At 35.8% G+C, this 17,310-nt stretch overlaps 1 protein-coding gene across 3 annotated transcripts in view; it reads right to left on the bottom strand.

Annotated features, from left to right (window-relative positions):
* Positions 1-17,310, bottom strand: part of MYH10 (myosin heavy chain 10) — a 187,534-nt gene that overhangs the window by 108,919 nt on the left and 61,305 nt on the right. For all 3 annotated transcript variants that reach the window (XM_072641088.1, XM_072641087.1, XM_072641089.1), the window contains exon 7: positions 5,384-5,447. In XM_072641088.1, the coding sequence (XP_072497189.1) occupies positions 5,384-5,447 (64 nt within the window). The remainder of the gene's footprint in view (positions 1-5,383; positions 5,448-17,310) is intronic.

Raw genomic sequence — 17,310 nt, 5'->3', positions numbered from 1 at the left:
CTAAGCTATTCAATTGCATTCAATTGGTTCTGGTTTCCTCTTCATCTAGTTTGTTCCAAAAACCTACTTTTCTATTTTTAATCCAGTGCCAACTAGTCTGATGATTATTGCTTTAGGATATGACCTAAGGTCTGGAAATGAAGGGCTTTGATCCTCCAGATGAATTGTTAGTCTATTACAAAACTCTGTAAAGTATTCTTTGAGTACACAGTTTGATTGATATAAGCAGTAAATCTATAGATTAATTTAGATCATGTATGGCTAAACTATGAGCATGGAAGATTCCTCTGATTGTAAACATAGCTCTTTATTTCTTTAGAGTAAATATATAGAGAACTAGATTAAAAGCAAGGAAGACCCAAGTTTAAGGATTGCCTCTGACCCATCCTGGTTTTGAGATCCTAGGGTTTACTTAACCTCTCAGGGGTCTAGGAATCTTTCCAGAGAAGATGCTGACCTTTACTAGCGAATCAAGTTACTTCCTGAAAGTATCTTTTGCCAATGAAATGCCAGGTCCACTCCTTATCTAAGGTACAATTTGTAATTATTTTAAATGGGGCTTCCCCTCTTTATTTTCTTTTCTTGGAGTCTGTCATTACTATGTAGAAATCTTAATTCTTTTGGTCTTATTTCATACAAATACTCTCCTGAAGCTACTGCCTCGATTTCTTTTTTGAATTTCTACTTAAACCATCATGTTATAATTAATGAGGGATAATTTTTTACTCTCCCCTTTGTATATCATTGTGCCCTTAATTTCTCCTCTCTCAAGGCATCACATGCTTTTCTAGAGCAATTACAACTCTTCACAGTGGGTAAAGAGTCACTATTGCTTTAGTTCTGTATCTACTGGGTAAGACTCCCCATACCAGATAATACTGTTTTTCATTACTTTTATAAAGATCTTATATCTATACATAAACGAATGTTGCACATTGTCTATGACTTATTCAGTGTCTAGCTATCATATGGTTTTGGACAATCTCTTCCTCCCTACTCTGTCCCCCCGTTAATGGTATCAGGGAAATAATTGTTTCCCTTGCTTGCATCCCTGGTGCAAATCCTATGTGATCGTAATAAGTAATTTTTGGGATATACTAATAGACTTTTTGCCAAGATTTTATTAAAACTTTGTGAAACATGCATATTAATTATATTCAGCTATAGTTCTGTTTTAACCTCCCACAACTTAAGTATTAAGACTATATTTGTCTAAATAAAAGATTTGAAAAGGTTTTTTTTCTCAATTTGAGAATAATTTGTATATCAGTTAACTGGTCTTTAAAAATGTAACAGAATCCTTAGAATCATATTATCAGAGAATATGAGAAATGAAGGGCATCTTAGCAGCTGTCTAGAAGAATCTATACTGTAAATTATCTAAAACGTTCTTAACTTCTGCCTGAAAACCTTTGAGGAGAACCCACCACCTTTACGGGAGCCCTGTTCTCATTTTGGGGCAGTCCTGTTAGAAGCTTTTCATGATATCAAACCTAAATTAGATTCCATTCAAATCCCTCGTGTGCATGACAGTCTTTCAAATGCCTGGGTATAACAACCGTGAAACTTCTCTTCTCCAGGCTAAAGATGCCCAGTTTTCATCTCTATGACATGCACTTGACGTCCTAGTTGCCGTTCCCTGAATACTACTCTCCAACTAAACACTGATACCTAGAACTGAACAAGGTGCCCTAGAAGAGGTCTGACAAGGAAACCTCTATTTCAAAGCATTATTTCATTACTAGTTAAGCAAAAAGGTCAAGAGACTAATCTAGCAAAATCTGTTCATGATTAAATTATCACAGTTCTTTATAATTAACATGACTCAATCTAAATACTAGACAATTAACCCTTTCATGATCCATTCTAGAATTTTTTCCAAATTTCTTCTATAAATCGATCTGGACAAGGGTTCTTCCCTCCCAGGAATTTTGAAGCATTCAATTCAAATGCCTTTTCTGAAGTTAGATTATCTAAATACCTATTTGTCATAACCTGGTTATTTTGGACCAACTCTACTTCCCTTTTTAAAGTCAGCTAAAGCTTTTTTGATTTTGTTAATCTTTTCAAAATACTAGCTTTTAGCTTTATAAATTATATATATTTTGTTTCCACTTCTTTTTTCCTATAACTTTGAAATTTTCCTTTTTGTCTTCTAATTTTTTTAATTTTTAAAATTGTGAATTTGGTGCATTCATCTTCTATTTTGCTAATGTGTTTATTTTGGATATAATTTTTCTTTTGAGCATTACTTTGGCTTTATCCTTGATATTTCGACATGCTGTCTTTATATTATCATTCCCTTTCACACAATTATTGGTTCTACGATTTCTTCTTTAACCCACTTGCTATGCCTATCATTCTGAAATCTCCATTTATGGTTGTATCTTTTGTTTGTGTTCCCAGTGTCACTGTGTTTTTATTGTGTTATTTTTATTTGTGTAAAGGATGTGCTTCATATTTGTGTTTCCTGCATTTATTTACAATTTTTCTATGGCCTTGAACATGGTCTATTTTTCTAAGACTTGGTGCTGAGAAATATATATTCTTATATTATCTTTTTTCTTCCATGTATTTCTTCTATCAGGTTAACTAAATGTTTCTCAATTTGGTTTTTTAAAACAGTTTTATAGCCTTTGTTTTCCAACTAATCTTTTTCACCTGTCATTTTCAAAAGTTCCTCTCATTTGTTGATTTTATAATTTTTAAATGAAACTTAAACAGAAATCTTTAAACAAAAAATAAGTGATTTCTTCCTTTACATCTGTACTTATTTCCTATGGTTTGGGATCTTTACAAACTGAATATTCCATTCATGACTTTGGCCAGGTGGGGGAGGGTCAGGAGAGAACAATATCCAGGAATGACTCAAATGCTACCCTTTTCTTGATTGTTCATCCTTTTCCATTTATGGTTAAACTCAGGTTTGAATGGTATGACAACAAGCAACATGCATTTATTAAATACATGCCTTCTATACAACAGGCACTATTCTAAGTACTGTTCCCCCAAAAAACTGTTTCCTAAGAAGGGTAAAAATAATCCCTGCTCTCAAGGAGCTCACAGTCTAACGAGACAACATGCAAACAATTACATACAAACAAGATATATACAGGATAAATTGGACGTGGTCAGATTTGATCTGGGACTTGAGAGCAGATGAAGGGCACCAGTTCAGGCATGAAGAACAGCAGGTAAAAGTACACAGAGCTCAAGGAACAGTAAAGAGGTCAGCAAAACTAGATCACAGAGTAAGTACATGGGAGTAATGTGTAAAAAGACTGGAAAGGTAGGTAGGGGCCACAGTATGAAGAAGTCAAGCAGAGGATTTCATATTTGATCCCAAAATATGGACTGCTGAAGTTTACTGAATACAGGGATGACATGGTCAGAGCTGAAATTTGGGAATATCGATCTCACAATGGAGCAGAGAATGGCCTGAAGGAAGAAAGCACTGGAGAAGAGATGCCAGCCCGGAGGCTACTGCAAAGGTGCAAGCATGAGGGGAGGGCTGGCTGTACAAAAAGCAAAAAGGAACCTTGCACAAGAAATGTCACAAAGGCAGAATCAAAGGACTTGGCAGTCATTTGGGGCTCTAGCTGGAACTTTCTGCAATAAAATATTTCATGATCTTCAGTGAAGCATCCCAGCTGTGCTGGTCCCATGATTCCGCTGGAGAGTTCTTGGGGCTTCCACTTTGGAAAAAGGTCAGGACAGCCATCCTTCATTGCCTTTCCAGATGCACTTAGTACTTTCTGTATTTCCTTTCCCAATTCCCAAAGTCTTGTCTTCCCCTCCTAGAACATAAGTTCACCGAGGACAGAGACTGATTATCTTGACTTCTGGTTGTATGAGTGGCTAATAAATTCTTGTCTTGCCCTGTCCTCTGCAATTTCTTGTGGCTACGGAATATTTTCAAGCTTCTTTTCCTTCATATTGCAAACACTGTTCCTGGCTATTGAGAAATTTGGCATTTTTCACTGAAATCATTACATCTGACTACCACAAGCCTTGGGATATTTGAGGTTTTTCTGGTGGTTTATTTCCTTGATCAATGCTTTTATTTTCTCTATTCAGAATTTAGGGACGCTTTTCTCTTTAATTTTCTACATGAAAATATTCAAGTATTTTATATGCAATATTCCTCTGGGAGACTCATGATCCTTAAGTTGTTTCTATGCACCCTGCCTCCAAGGTTTTTCAGTGTGTACAGAATTCATATATTCTTCTAAAATTACTGCCCTTAACTCATCTCTAGGAAATTTTCTGCTATTTCAATATTTGTGTTCCAAATCTGTTAAATTTTCTTCTCTAAAAAGAACTTTCATAAGAGTCCATTTTTTTCTAATATTCTATTTTTTTAAATAATCTGAATGGATATATCTAGTATCTTGTCTATATTTGCTCCTAATTTCTTCCTTTGTGGATTTTTTTCTATATTAAATATAAGACACTTCTTATTGCTTATTCCCTGCTATCTGATGTACTTTCCTTCCTATTACAACATTTATAAAGAAAGCTTTGTATTCTGTTTTAAGAGTTTAATTCATTCTTTCTTCTGGTTTTAGGCTCCTCAACATGTTGATTTGCCTGACATGTGCTGGGCTTTTATTAAAGCTTTTTTAACATGTACGTTCCACTATTATCATCAAACATTACTATAAAATTATCATATCTTTTAGAATCAATTATAACTTTTCAATTTCAAGTTCCAATTTTTAAATACCTGTGATTTCTCAGGGACATCTGAAGTTGCCTCCCTATGTGAAGCCTTGGTGATATGTTTGATTTTTCCTTCTAGCTTTCCACGAGCCTCGATGTTTTGGGACACTTTATAGATACCTCAGAAGCTGTTACCAAAAAAAGCACTTCATAAACCTTAAATTGTTATGAACAAAGTAAGCTGATGTGGGACCTTGAGGGATTTTACTGGTATACAGAACTCCTGGCAAGGAGATTGAAGATAGGCACTTGCTCTAAAATAGATGGCTGAATGCTGAGATGAAAAGTGACTTGCTAAGGGTCACACGTGATCTTCATGACTTCGTGTTCAACTCTATCCATGACAGCACACTACCTTAGAGGATTAATACAAATAACTACATCAGTAGAACAACTTTCACTTAATCTCTTATCAAAGCCTCTTTCAAAAGCATTTTAATATAGGGGTTGATGGTTCAATTAAGAATTACAAATCTCTATGGGAAAATTTTATACATATCCATTGTATTCCAACTAATAAACTATATCTGACAGAGCATTTGGAGTACTTCTAAAAATCTCCCCTCCTCCCCAATCAACCATTACAATTACTTATACCTTACAGTATTATAAACAAAAGAAAATTATTTAAGAAATATGTTATATTGTAGAAATAGGATACATGTCTCGATGTTGGCTCCAACGATATAACCAGTGACATCAAAGTTGATCCGTATAAACTTGCCCTGAAAGTAAGTTAAAGAGCTAAGTTACAGTCATTGGTATTAATACTAATACAAATTCATACAGTAATCCATTTTCCTAGAATTAATGTTTTTAACTAGAATGTTTAGGAAAGACTGAATCTTTTCAATTAAGTAGCTGTTTTTTTCAGGAATATTTTCCTTACAATTTAGCTCTTTCTAGAAAGACCAAACATATGGAGAGAGAGACAGAGAGACAGAGTGTGAGTGTGTAGGATCAAAGAGCTAGAGGGGGACCTTAGCAGTAATCAAATTCAATATCCTCATTCTACAGATAAGCTAACTGAGGATCAGAGAAGCCAAGGTCAAACAAATATTGAGTGTCTTGGGTGGGATTTAAACATGTCTTCCTGACACCAAGTCCAGAACTCTATTATGTTACCTCAAAAATAAACTGGCATATAGGTGTGCCAGTATGCATGCGTGCAGGTGTACACACACACACACATGAATACCTCTAATGAAAAGAAATCTCTAAGATATTATTATCCAAAAATTTACCCAGAATGACTAAATAGTTCTCTTCTTACCTATTTCACTGTTCCTTCTCGTTCTCATTCACTAGCTTATCGTCCCTATTAAGCCCACAAACCAGGCAGCCTTCCCAAGGTTCTCTTCTCCCTTTATAGTTTCTTGATAACCTAATAATGGGTTTATCTAACATCTCTAGGCTGATAATTTTCTGTGCATATGCATAAATATACATATATATATGTTTATATATGTACATATATACATACACGTATATGTATAGCCTCTCCTGTATCATCAATTGTCTTTGAACATTTCAAACTAGATGTCCCAGAGACTAAACTCAAGATGACCAAAACTGAACTTATCTTTCCCTCTCCCAAACCCCTTGCAAACTTCCCTATTTCTGTTCTCCTGGGTTTATAATCGGTATTATACTTAACTCCTACTTCTCCCTCATTAAATATATCCAAACATTTGCCCTATCTTATTGTGCCATCTCCATATCTCTCACAACTGACTTGGTCTCTCTACCCACACAGATATAACTTTAGACTAGGCTTTCATTATCACTTGCCTGATTAGTACAAAGCTCTGACTAGTCTTCTTCCCCATTCTACATACAGCTACCAAAATGGTTTTCCTTAGATCTGATCATGTCCTCCCATCCCAATGCCTTCCTACAACCTGGACTCAATTTACGCCAGTGGCTCCCTGTGGTCTCTAGAAAAAAATAACATCTCTTTTGTTTAGCTTTTAAAGCCCACTGCAAATGACCCCAATCTACTTTCCAGTCTTATCATTAGACATTACTTGCCTCCAACACTCTGAACACACAGTCACACTGGCCTTTTCTCAGTTTCTCACAGGAGACCCCATCTCCAGTTTCAGGGGGCACTCTTTTCTCAGCACCTTACAGAAACCTTTGCTTCCTTCAAGAAGCAGTTCAAGCGTCACTCTTATATATGAAACCCTTCCTGATCTTCCCAACTGCTGGTTCTTTCCCTCACCAATTGTCTTTTAAACTATTTTACATTTATTCTTTATCTATTCTCTTTATTTTATGCATATAATTATATATATATACTGTCTTTCCCATTTGAGTGTAGACCCTCATGAAAAAAATCTGAGTGTGGGTCCTCATGTTTCTTTGCATTTGTAATCTAAGTAACTAGCAAAACATGGTAGGCTCTTAATAAATGCTTGTAAATTGACTGAAGACCCTTAGGAATGCAGCCCAGGTACACAGAAATATAGAGTAAGAACTCATTACATATCCACTAAAATAATTAATGAAAATTTTATGAAAGGTAAAATTAACTGATAAATAACTTCATCTGATTCTCCAGTGCTTAGCATAGTGTCTATCCCATAGTAAGCGATCAATATTTACTTATTCATATACCTAATAAAAGGGAAAAACACCATCACTGTCTATACTCAGAGTAAACCACTAACCTAAGCCAGTTATCTTGTGTGTTCTTTTATTCTCAAGCAAAAAAATAAGAAGGTGACTTACTCGATGTACTTCCAACAATTCACTGGGTCAATAACATCACTACCATCCGTGGAATCTCTCAGGAAAGTGGATCTTCTACACATATCACCATATAAATAACAATTATTTTGCTGGTGTAGTTTATAAACAATGCACTAAGCTGAAATGTAATTGCCCTTCTTTAGTACTGGTACAACTGATCTTTTCCAACCCAGTGGTCACTGTTGTGTTTTCTATATTTGCTAATTATTAAGTGCAGCACTTTAACAATATCATGTTTTAGAATTTTAAATAGTTTAGCTGGAATTCTGTTACCACCATTAGCCTCACTGTTACCAATGCTTCCTAGGGCACATTTCATTCTCCAGGATCTGGCTCTAGATCAGGAACTACACCCTTGTGTTGACCAATGACATGAAGATCTTTCTTGTAAAGTTCTTCTGTACATTCTTGTCACCTCTCTTAATCTCTTCTGCTTCTGGTAAATCCCTACAATTTTTGTCTTTTATCATGCCCATTTTTTGCATGAAATGTTCCCTTGATATCTCTAATTTCTTAAAGAGATCTTTTGTCTTTTCCATTTAGTAGTTTTCTTCTATTTGTTTGCATTACTTATTTAAGAAAACCTACTTATTTCTCTTGGCTATTCTCTGGAATCCTGCATTCAGTTGGGTATATCTTTCCTTTTCTCCTTTTGTTTCCTCAGCTATCTGTAAAGGTTTGTCAATCATTCTGCTCTTCCTCTTCTTTTTCTTTGGAATGTTTTTTTGTTGCTGCGTCCTGTACAATATTTCAAACCTCTTTCCATAGTTCTTCAGACATTCTATTTACCAGATCTAATCCCTTAAATCCATTCATCATCTCCATTTCATATTCATAAGGGTAACTCATACTGTCTGATGGTTATATGGAAGGTAACTCTTCCACAGCAAATGATTTGCTACTATGAGGAAGAACAAAAACATCCTACTAATCTTTAACCAGAACTACAATCACTTTGAAACAAAGCCAGATTATTTCTAAAAATGTCTTTTCAATAGATTTATTGTAAAAAACTACATCACCATCTGGAATGTATCTTATTCTCCATCAACAAAACTGAAATAACTGTGAATGATTATTTTTATAACAACAAGGTTGACCTAAAGAATGAACTCTTTAATGCAAACCAGATGCCTTATAAGACTTTAAAATAAAAGATTCTTCAGCAAATTAATAATCGCTAACAAACAAGGGGAGTCAAATAGTTTCATAAGGTTAAGGAATTTATCCTATGCAGTCTGTCAGAGGCCTGTTAATCAGTATCCAATACTTTCCAAAATTCCCTTCTTAGAATTTTAGAAGGTTCTATATACTTAGGAAACTTACAGAAAACAAAGGTTTGTCTTTGCCTCATATCACTTACCATTTCACATCTTCCTAAATAAAGTATCAACAGCATCTCACAAAAAGCTTTCAATATCCTTTTTCTCTTAATTTATGTGGCACTTTTAAATAAGATTCTTCTGTGTGGCTCTGAATACACTGCCAGGCAACAGTGTTCTTTTGGGGTTTTTTTTCCCTAAACAAGAATTTATTACATGCCTACTAGGTGCCAGGCACTATGCTATGTGCTAGGGATACAAAGAAATGCAACAGATAATACTTGCTCTCAAGGAGCTCATAGTCAAATGGTGGACAGAGCATTCAAACAACATGTGTGTAAACAATATATATTTAGGAAAATATATAGATGATCAACATAGGGAAAGCATTAGAATTAAGAGAGCTCAACAAAGGCTTTTTGGCAGAAGGTAAGAACCTAGCTGAGACCTGAAGTGAGTCAGGGAAGCTAGGAGGTAAAGATAAGGATGGAAAGAATTCTAGGCATGGGGAACAGCCAGTCAAAATAGGCACTAGTGTTCTCAGGATATTCATATGGCTTATAGTCTCTCCTCCATACTAATAATGGATGCAGTACAACAACAGATATCGGCACATAAAACATTCAAAACTATACATATTCATATTTTCCTACTGTCAAAGAGCAAATATGGCTTATAAAGGAAAGATACTAGAAAACTGCTTAGACTAAAACAAAAGAAAGTAAATGCTGATTGTTCTCTAGTGGATCTGTACAAAATTAAGGAATACAAAACGGAGATTCTTCAGTGGGTCCCTACAAATGTATGGGGAAGTCACATACATCTGAGGTGAAACCCCCACAGTATACAGTAATCCCTCTGAGCTGTACTGTCATCTAACTCTCATAGGCTGGGTTTACAGAGAGAGATGCTTTCTCAAGTTTTAGGAATAAGCCTGTGAGACTGCACTCTAACTGTCGCTCACAAACCCCTACTAGCATGCTTTTCATTAACAATCAGACAGTAGCATTACATAGCTATTAGAAAAGGCATTTACACAACTGCACAGAAAGAACAGAAGCTATATCTTTCAAGGAATCTTATACAAGTTTAATATATACATGTGTTTTAAAATAAGCATTTTAAAATTAACACCATGTTGGGGAATAGCCCTTACAGCATCTGTCAAATCAAATGGCTTAAAAAATACAGTCAACAAAACAATAATGGCAGAAACTTGTATTCTCTGCCACTTTCCGTCAATTAAGGCAGCAAATCATTGGTCTGCTGTGGGATTCTGACTACAAAAGCCAGCTTACTAATTTTCCATATTTTCGCTAAAGATGCTTCATACTTTTAGACTGCTGGCACTGAATTTTTGTAAAGACGAGAGGTTAGACATACAGAGCAGCAAAGATGTCCTTGGGTTTATTTCTGGTAGTCATATCATCCATGAATTTTTGATAATCACTTGGTATGTGCTTCTCTTTAAGCTACCTTGAGAACAGATCTAGCAACATGCTCAAAATTTTCTCACCTCTAGCAGGGACTTCTGTGCGTTTATGTGCTTTAGCTTCTCTCCCTGTCAGTTTCCTTTAGTGTGTTTCCTACTACCTTACACAGGCTACTGGGGATTGGGAGATTAGAGTCCAAATATGATTACTGGAGAAAACAGATTTCTTATAGAAATGTTGAGCAATCTATCCCACAGTAGCACAGGCTATATATTAAAACGGAGAGCAAGTAGTAAAAGCAGGTATTAATTACTCTTTTAAGTTAAGACTCATCATCCAGTTACCAAACTAAGATGTATATAAAACAAATGATTAGACTATTTTTAAAAATTTGAACTGAATAATCAATTCAGTCAAACTGCCTGAACAATATTTTTTTTTTCCACTGAAGTGAAAAACTTACCAAGATTTTTTTGGCATTTTGTATTTAAAGCTTACTTTTAGTGAAATCAAACCAAATGTTCCTAATTTTTAAATTATAAACAGCATTTTAGGTCAGATTTCCAAAGATCAAAATTCACATTTGATCAAAAAACTTTGGTAAAAAATAGTATTATCATCTCCAGAACTCACTACAGTTCTACATTTCTGCTTCATTATGGTGTGACTGGGACCATGGGTTACTCAAGATCATTTCAGCAGAAAATAAGATCTGAAAGGTCATTAAGTTACCAAGTTTTCAGGAATAGATTTAATGATCAACCTAAGTTCTGAGGTGCTCATCAACAAAATGGGGATGGATTTTTCAGTCAGAACAACCTTCTGAGACTGTATTAGAACAAGTTACAATCTGTATTACTGAAAGAAATGAAATCATACCACTGAAATCAAGGATGAAGGCTGATACTCTTTGTGAAGGCAGATAAAAGACCCAAAGAACACACAACCACACTGCAGTTGTTAGGGAAAATAGTGAGCAGCTTAAAGGAAACAAAAATGACAGAATAAGAAGGATCTGAAGTACAGGTGAAGAAATGTCACCCTTTTTCGAAGGAGGAGGAAGTCTTACACAGAAGGATGGGAAATAAAAATTATAAAATGAGAGCTTGAAAAAAACTGAAGCTATTTTTTGGATTCCTCCTGAAGAACAGAGGTAGATGCTCTGAAGAGGAAGAAACTGCTTGTCCCCCCACACACACCTTACATATTTTTATGTCATATACACAGATACAGACACATACAGCAGAGGCAAAGAAGCTCAGACACGAGACGATAATATAAGGATCAGAGAAAGTATCAAAAACTAGAAGCAGTTTGTAATGCCTTGCTCAGGGCAACGCAGCAATTTAACAAACTAACCTGATGATAACAGAAAGGGGGGTTATATCATTGAAATATATAAAACTAAGACAAAACAGAGAACTTTCCCAGACTTACAAAAAAAAAAAACAAACAAAAAACAACTACCCACTTCAGTTGACTCCCATGAACATAAATGAAAAGAAAAGTGCAAAAAATATTGCCAACGATTATGAAGCTTTGAGTAAGAAACTAAAGATCAAAGGGGAATAGTTTACGTTTTTCTCACTTTTGGGCACTGAAAATAATACAGAAATAATAATTTGGAAGTAAGCTGGTTAAGGAGCAGTGTCCAAATAGAAGTTAGATCTCTAGTCCATAGTTTAAAGTATAAAGCTGAGAGTGAGAGAGACCTGGTAAGGTGAAACACAACCGACAAAGGCTGCTGAGAATGTCACTGTTGGAGCTAGCCAGCATGGTGGTCTCCAGCACAGCTCTGCTATTGCTGCTGCTGGTGGCAGCAATGTTTCGCACACAGCTTTGTGAAGTATATGAATGAGATTATCAGCTTGGACAGCTGTGGAATACGACAAAGAGGGCTGGCTGGCATTCCAAGTGGTTGGACAGACTCAGCCCAGGGCATGCTGAGAACCAAGCCTGTTTGGTTTAGGTGTTTCACAGCATCATTTCTCATGCACTTGTTGAAAGCTAGCTTTAGCAATTGCCAGCATTAAAGCACTGCCTCTAAAACCCACTAGTTCTGTGAAGCGAGGAAAGTAATCTAGCCCTTAGCATTGCAGGCAAATTTCTAAGATGATCTTGGAGGGGGGGCTTCCTCATCATCAGTTCACTGTACTAATGAAATCACAAATCCAGCCAAAATTAAAATGCATTTGTTAAGGAAGAAAAGAAGCTAAATCAAGATTTAAGATTTTGTTAACAATAACAACAGAATCAGTGAAGAGGTCAAATAGCTTAAAAAGTGTCTGAGGCAGGATTTCACCTCAGGTCTTCCTAACTGCTGGTACAGTGCTTTATTTACTGGGCCACCTGCCTCCAATTTTAATTAGTATTTATCTAAGAAACATGTTTATATAAGATCATTTTTATTTTATTTTAATCCACCCACCTGAGTCACAGGGCTACCCCAAAACATTTTACAATCAGTATTAATGGATAAAGGGACTGCTTCACATGCAACAATATCTCCCACTCTTTATACTCAGAAAACATTTATTTACTCTCTGAAGTTGGGCTGTGTTACAGAATGTCGATCAGCAAAGATTAGCAACTAGATTACAGGTAAAATGTGAGGGTCAGCATTCCAAGGAGGGCTATGAACTAACCACATGCATAGCAGCCAGGTCAACTAAAGCAAAATAGCTGTGTGCACAAACAGGGTGGAGGTTTGACGTTTAATCTTAACAGCCATCTTTAGGGATCACCAGAGCTGAACACAGACTGCAGCTAAAGCATTCAGAACAGACTGAAAAATACACATCCAGCATTGAGAAGTCAGTCCTGGACACATCATACAGTACTGAAAGGTTCAAGAATACAACCTCATGACCTAGGACAGGGATGGGAAACCTGTGGCCTTGAGGTCACATGTGGCCCTCTTGGTCCTCAAGTGTAGCCCTCTGACTATGAATTCAAACTTCACAGAACAAATCCCCTTAATAAAAGGATTTGTATGGTAAAACTTGGGCTCAGTCAAAAGGCTGCACCCAAGGACCTAGGAATTTTCATTTTGCACATAATCTGAGAAGAATAAAACTGACAGCTTCAAATGTTTACATTAAAAAAATAGCATTCAGGCAACAAATGAGAAATTAGAGGTCTTCATAAAAAAAGGCAAAATGAAGACACTGATAAGCCATGTCTCACAGAGTTGGTTGACAGAACTGGGCATCCTTAACCTAGAAAAAAGAAGATTTGAAGGAGGGAAGGCTGTGAGGGGGAACATGATAGCTGTCTTCAAGTACAGAAGGATTGTCATTAGAAGTAGGTTTAAAGTGTCTGACCCCAGGGAGCAAAATCAGAAGCAATGAGTGGAAGTGACAAAGAAGTCCATAGCATTTGAGTTACCTTTCCACTCTGACATCTACAGAGTGCCCCAAAAGGCAGAGTACAATTTTAAGCCTTAATAGCATTAAAACTGCACTGACTTTTGGAACTTTCTGAATACTCTAAAGGCTGTCTGGTGAGAGAAAACAAAGCAAAACAAAAACTTCACTACTCAATAAAGCAAGGCCGTAATTCCAAAAGACATATATCCTCTTTGAAATTGGGTTATCGAAACTGTAATGATAAAAGCTGGCCCTGAAAAAGACAAGGGTAAATACACCTCCCTCTTTTTTTGCAGAGGTGAGTGACCATCTGCTAATGTATTTGTTAATGTAATTAAACTTTTTGTCTCCAGTTTTATGAAATTAATTTTAATACATACACACTCTTTCTTTATTTTATTGATAACAAGGGATTGTTATCTGAGTAGGGAAGAGAGAAGAATATCTGAAAATGAAAGTGACATAACAACAAAAGATATCAATAGGTTTCAGGGTTATTTTTTTGTGAGTTCTCAGCTTTTCTATGTAGAAGACTTTGGTAACCTCTAGACCACACACGGAATAAATGGAAAACGCTGCTCAGGACAACATCAATGCATCCTTAAGAATATGTTTTACTTAGTTAGTGATAGATTTGATTCCAAAATGGAAACAGCCACCACAAATGTGGATGTGGGGGAAAAAAGGTTTTTATCTCAGCTAATATTCAACTGACCCTCTGATCTACAGGGTCCTTCTTTCTTTCTCAATACTCTTATTTTTTTTCCCTAAGTACATGCCTCTCTCTTCATCTGTTTTTCTCTCATACATAAGAAAGATGTGAGAAATCAGTCCTCTTCCAGGTCTACCTTTCCCACTGTATCTCTCCACACTTCTCATATAAAGTCCTCTGTTTGGCTTTTAAAGTCATTCCTAACCTGGTCCCAAATACCCTTCCAACCTTATCTATCATTCCTCTTCCTACCCTCTAAGGTTTGGCCAAATAGGACTTATTGCTATTCCATAAACATCATTCTCTCTCCTGTCTCTCTCTATAACATGTTCCTTCCTCAACTCCTTATCCTGGAATCCTTGTTTCCTCTAAAACTCTTCAAGATCCATGATCCATGTGAGATGTCCCTGATCTCCCTCAGGTGCTAGTTAATCTTCCCTGTAAAAAAGTTATCACATATTCTTATTTATGAACATGTCTACCTAAGTAGAACATAAGTTCCTTGAGTTCAGGAACTGTCTTATTTGTGTTTGTTTCCCTAGTGCCTATCGTAATGTCTAGCACATAGTAGGTGCATAACAAATTCTTGATAATTGAGTCTTTTTTGCCTCTTCAGTCTTCATTTTATCCATATCTTCCTTCTTTAAATTAATTATAATAATATACTTTATTTGTGTATTATTATTTTACTTGTATTTGTTCTGTGAGGGCAAAATGTACCATCTCCTTCTCTGAAGCAAGATATTGGTAGAATGACTACTTATGGAAAGTGTGTCCATCTATTCCATCTATCAAATGATATGGAAGGTTACCAAAATAAATAAATCTAATGTGCTGCACGTATTTTCTGGAAAGGGTGTATAGATAGAACAGGACAGAAGATGATCCTCCTAAAGTCATCTAGAATCTATTATACTGACTGTTATTTCACGCTTGTTGATCCTACAGATTATTTACAAGTCAAGTCTCTTGCATATTTTTGTTATTAGAAGTATTTTTATGGTCAGAAAAACTGGAATTCCCTTGTAAGTAAGGAATATTTTTGAAAGCATTTGTCTAGGTTGAACAAGGACTAAACTCTGGAAAGAGGAAGGAAAGACTACACATTTATAGAGTATAAGCTGCCCCAATAAATTCTGTCACCTACATAAGTACCAGAATAGTTCTGTGGTTCAGTTTTTTTTCTTATTATTAAAAACTAGTTTGAAGTACAGATTAAGCACAGCACTCATTTTCCTATGCTGGAAATACATATTTTTACTTCAAGGACAAATCATGTGAAATCATTTTACAGATGCTGACCAACATTTGGCAAACGCTTTAAGGAACAGAAAAATACAAACAGATGGAAGGATAAAGAGTGAAATTACTTACCTTATGCCCCAGAACTGGCTAAATTCTGGAGACAATGATATGCAAGTATACTACATTAAAAGAACAAAGCACAGAGCTAATCCATGGCAACTCCCTTAAAATGTTTTAGTGCATGGTAAATTTGGTCTGAGATCCAAGGTGAGCATAATTCCTCTCAGATTTCTTGGGAACCATACAGAACACTGAGTAAAAATAAAAATCTTTCTTCTTGGGGTGAGTAGGTTTCATAACACATCCTATTAGCTGAGAATGGTCCACTGTCAGAGTTAATGGAGTTTCCCAGGAAGTATTAGAGCCCTCCCAATGTCTATAAAGCTCTCAAGAAACCAATTTATCAGTGCATAAGATGAACAAAATAAGAGACTATGCATCTCTTTCACAGCATCAAACAAAATGTTTGTAAAGTGCTTCATATCCTGCCTGGCATAGAGTAGATGTTCAATAAATACTTATTCCCTTCACCCTTCTCTTTCCTACCCCAAACACAAATCTAAGTTTTATGGAAGGAGGAAGGGGAGTTATTTGTGTTTTTATAACTGAAGGAAGATTGAGAAGTAAGAGTTATGTATAAAATGCTTCTATTTCCCCTAGAGTCTTAACTATTGAGACAATGTTGATAGATCCTCTGTTTCTGCTGGGCACCATGGGAATGGATAGAAACAACCTTAAAGTAATTTCTACTTTAGGGCATATAAGTCCCTAAAATGAATAAAGGGAAAATTCAAGTAAAAATCCTTGGCCAATGTACTTAAGAAAAACTAGTAGCCCTGACCTAAAGAACACAAAAGGCACAGGAGGAAGAACAGAGACCAGGAGTGAGAAAACTCAGGTTCTCACACTACCACTGTGTCTGTGACCTTAACGGACCAGTCACTTTCACTCTGGGGGATTCAGTTTTCTCCTCTGGAAAATAAAGAAATTGGACTAGATGGTTTCTAAGGTCCTTCACAGATCTGAAATATTATTCTATGCATTTGTAGACTCTCAGGGCTGAAAGAGACTTGAGCTTAACACCCTGACTTTAAAGGAAGATTTCATATCCTTTTAGGGACATAACTATTTCCCCCTCCTAATGCAAGTCTAGAAACTCAGAGAATAATAAATGAAGAAGAATCAGAATAATTAAGGAGGTTTAACAGACCGTCAGAAATACTAAGGGCATAAAACAATGCTTCCAAAAGGAATTTCAATTTGGCATTCTCCATGAATATGGATGTAACATCCCATCTCCAAAATATACATTTTTCAACATGTTTCTTTTTTAAAAAATGAGACTGCAGTATAAATTAGCAGACATATTTTAAAAAGTCAAATCAAAAGCCAATTTAACAGTCAAACTTTTGCCAACTCTTGGTAATTCTGAATTAGCTTCAACGGTTTGTATAGATATGGCAGTTTATATATTCAACCTTTTTAAGTTCTAGCAAATAACAAGATTTAACACAGTAAACAATACTTTTAAGTCATTTCATGAAAAAGCAAACTATTTTAAAAGTTCTATCTCCACCAGCATTTACTCCTCTTCCCCCCAATAATCCACCTGTCTTCTACTTTGCTGTTCAATTTTTACTTAAATTCTTGGAGCTATAATAACTTCATTTTATTATTCATGCCAGTAATTCAGA

Source organism: Notamacropus eugenii, chromosome 2 (genome assembly GCF_028372415.1).
Source record: "Notamacropus eugenii isolate mMacEug1 chromosome 2, mMacEug1.pri_v2, whole genome shotgun sequence".
NCBI lineage: Eukaryota > Metazoa > Chordata > Mammalia > Diprotodontia > Macropodidae > Notamacropus > Notamacropus eugenii.
Note: the sequence above shows the minus strand (reverse complement) of the source record. Positions and strands in the feature narration are given on the sequence as shown.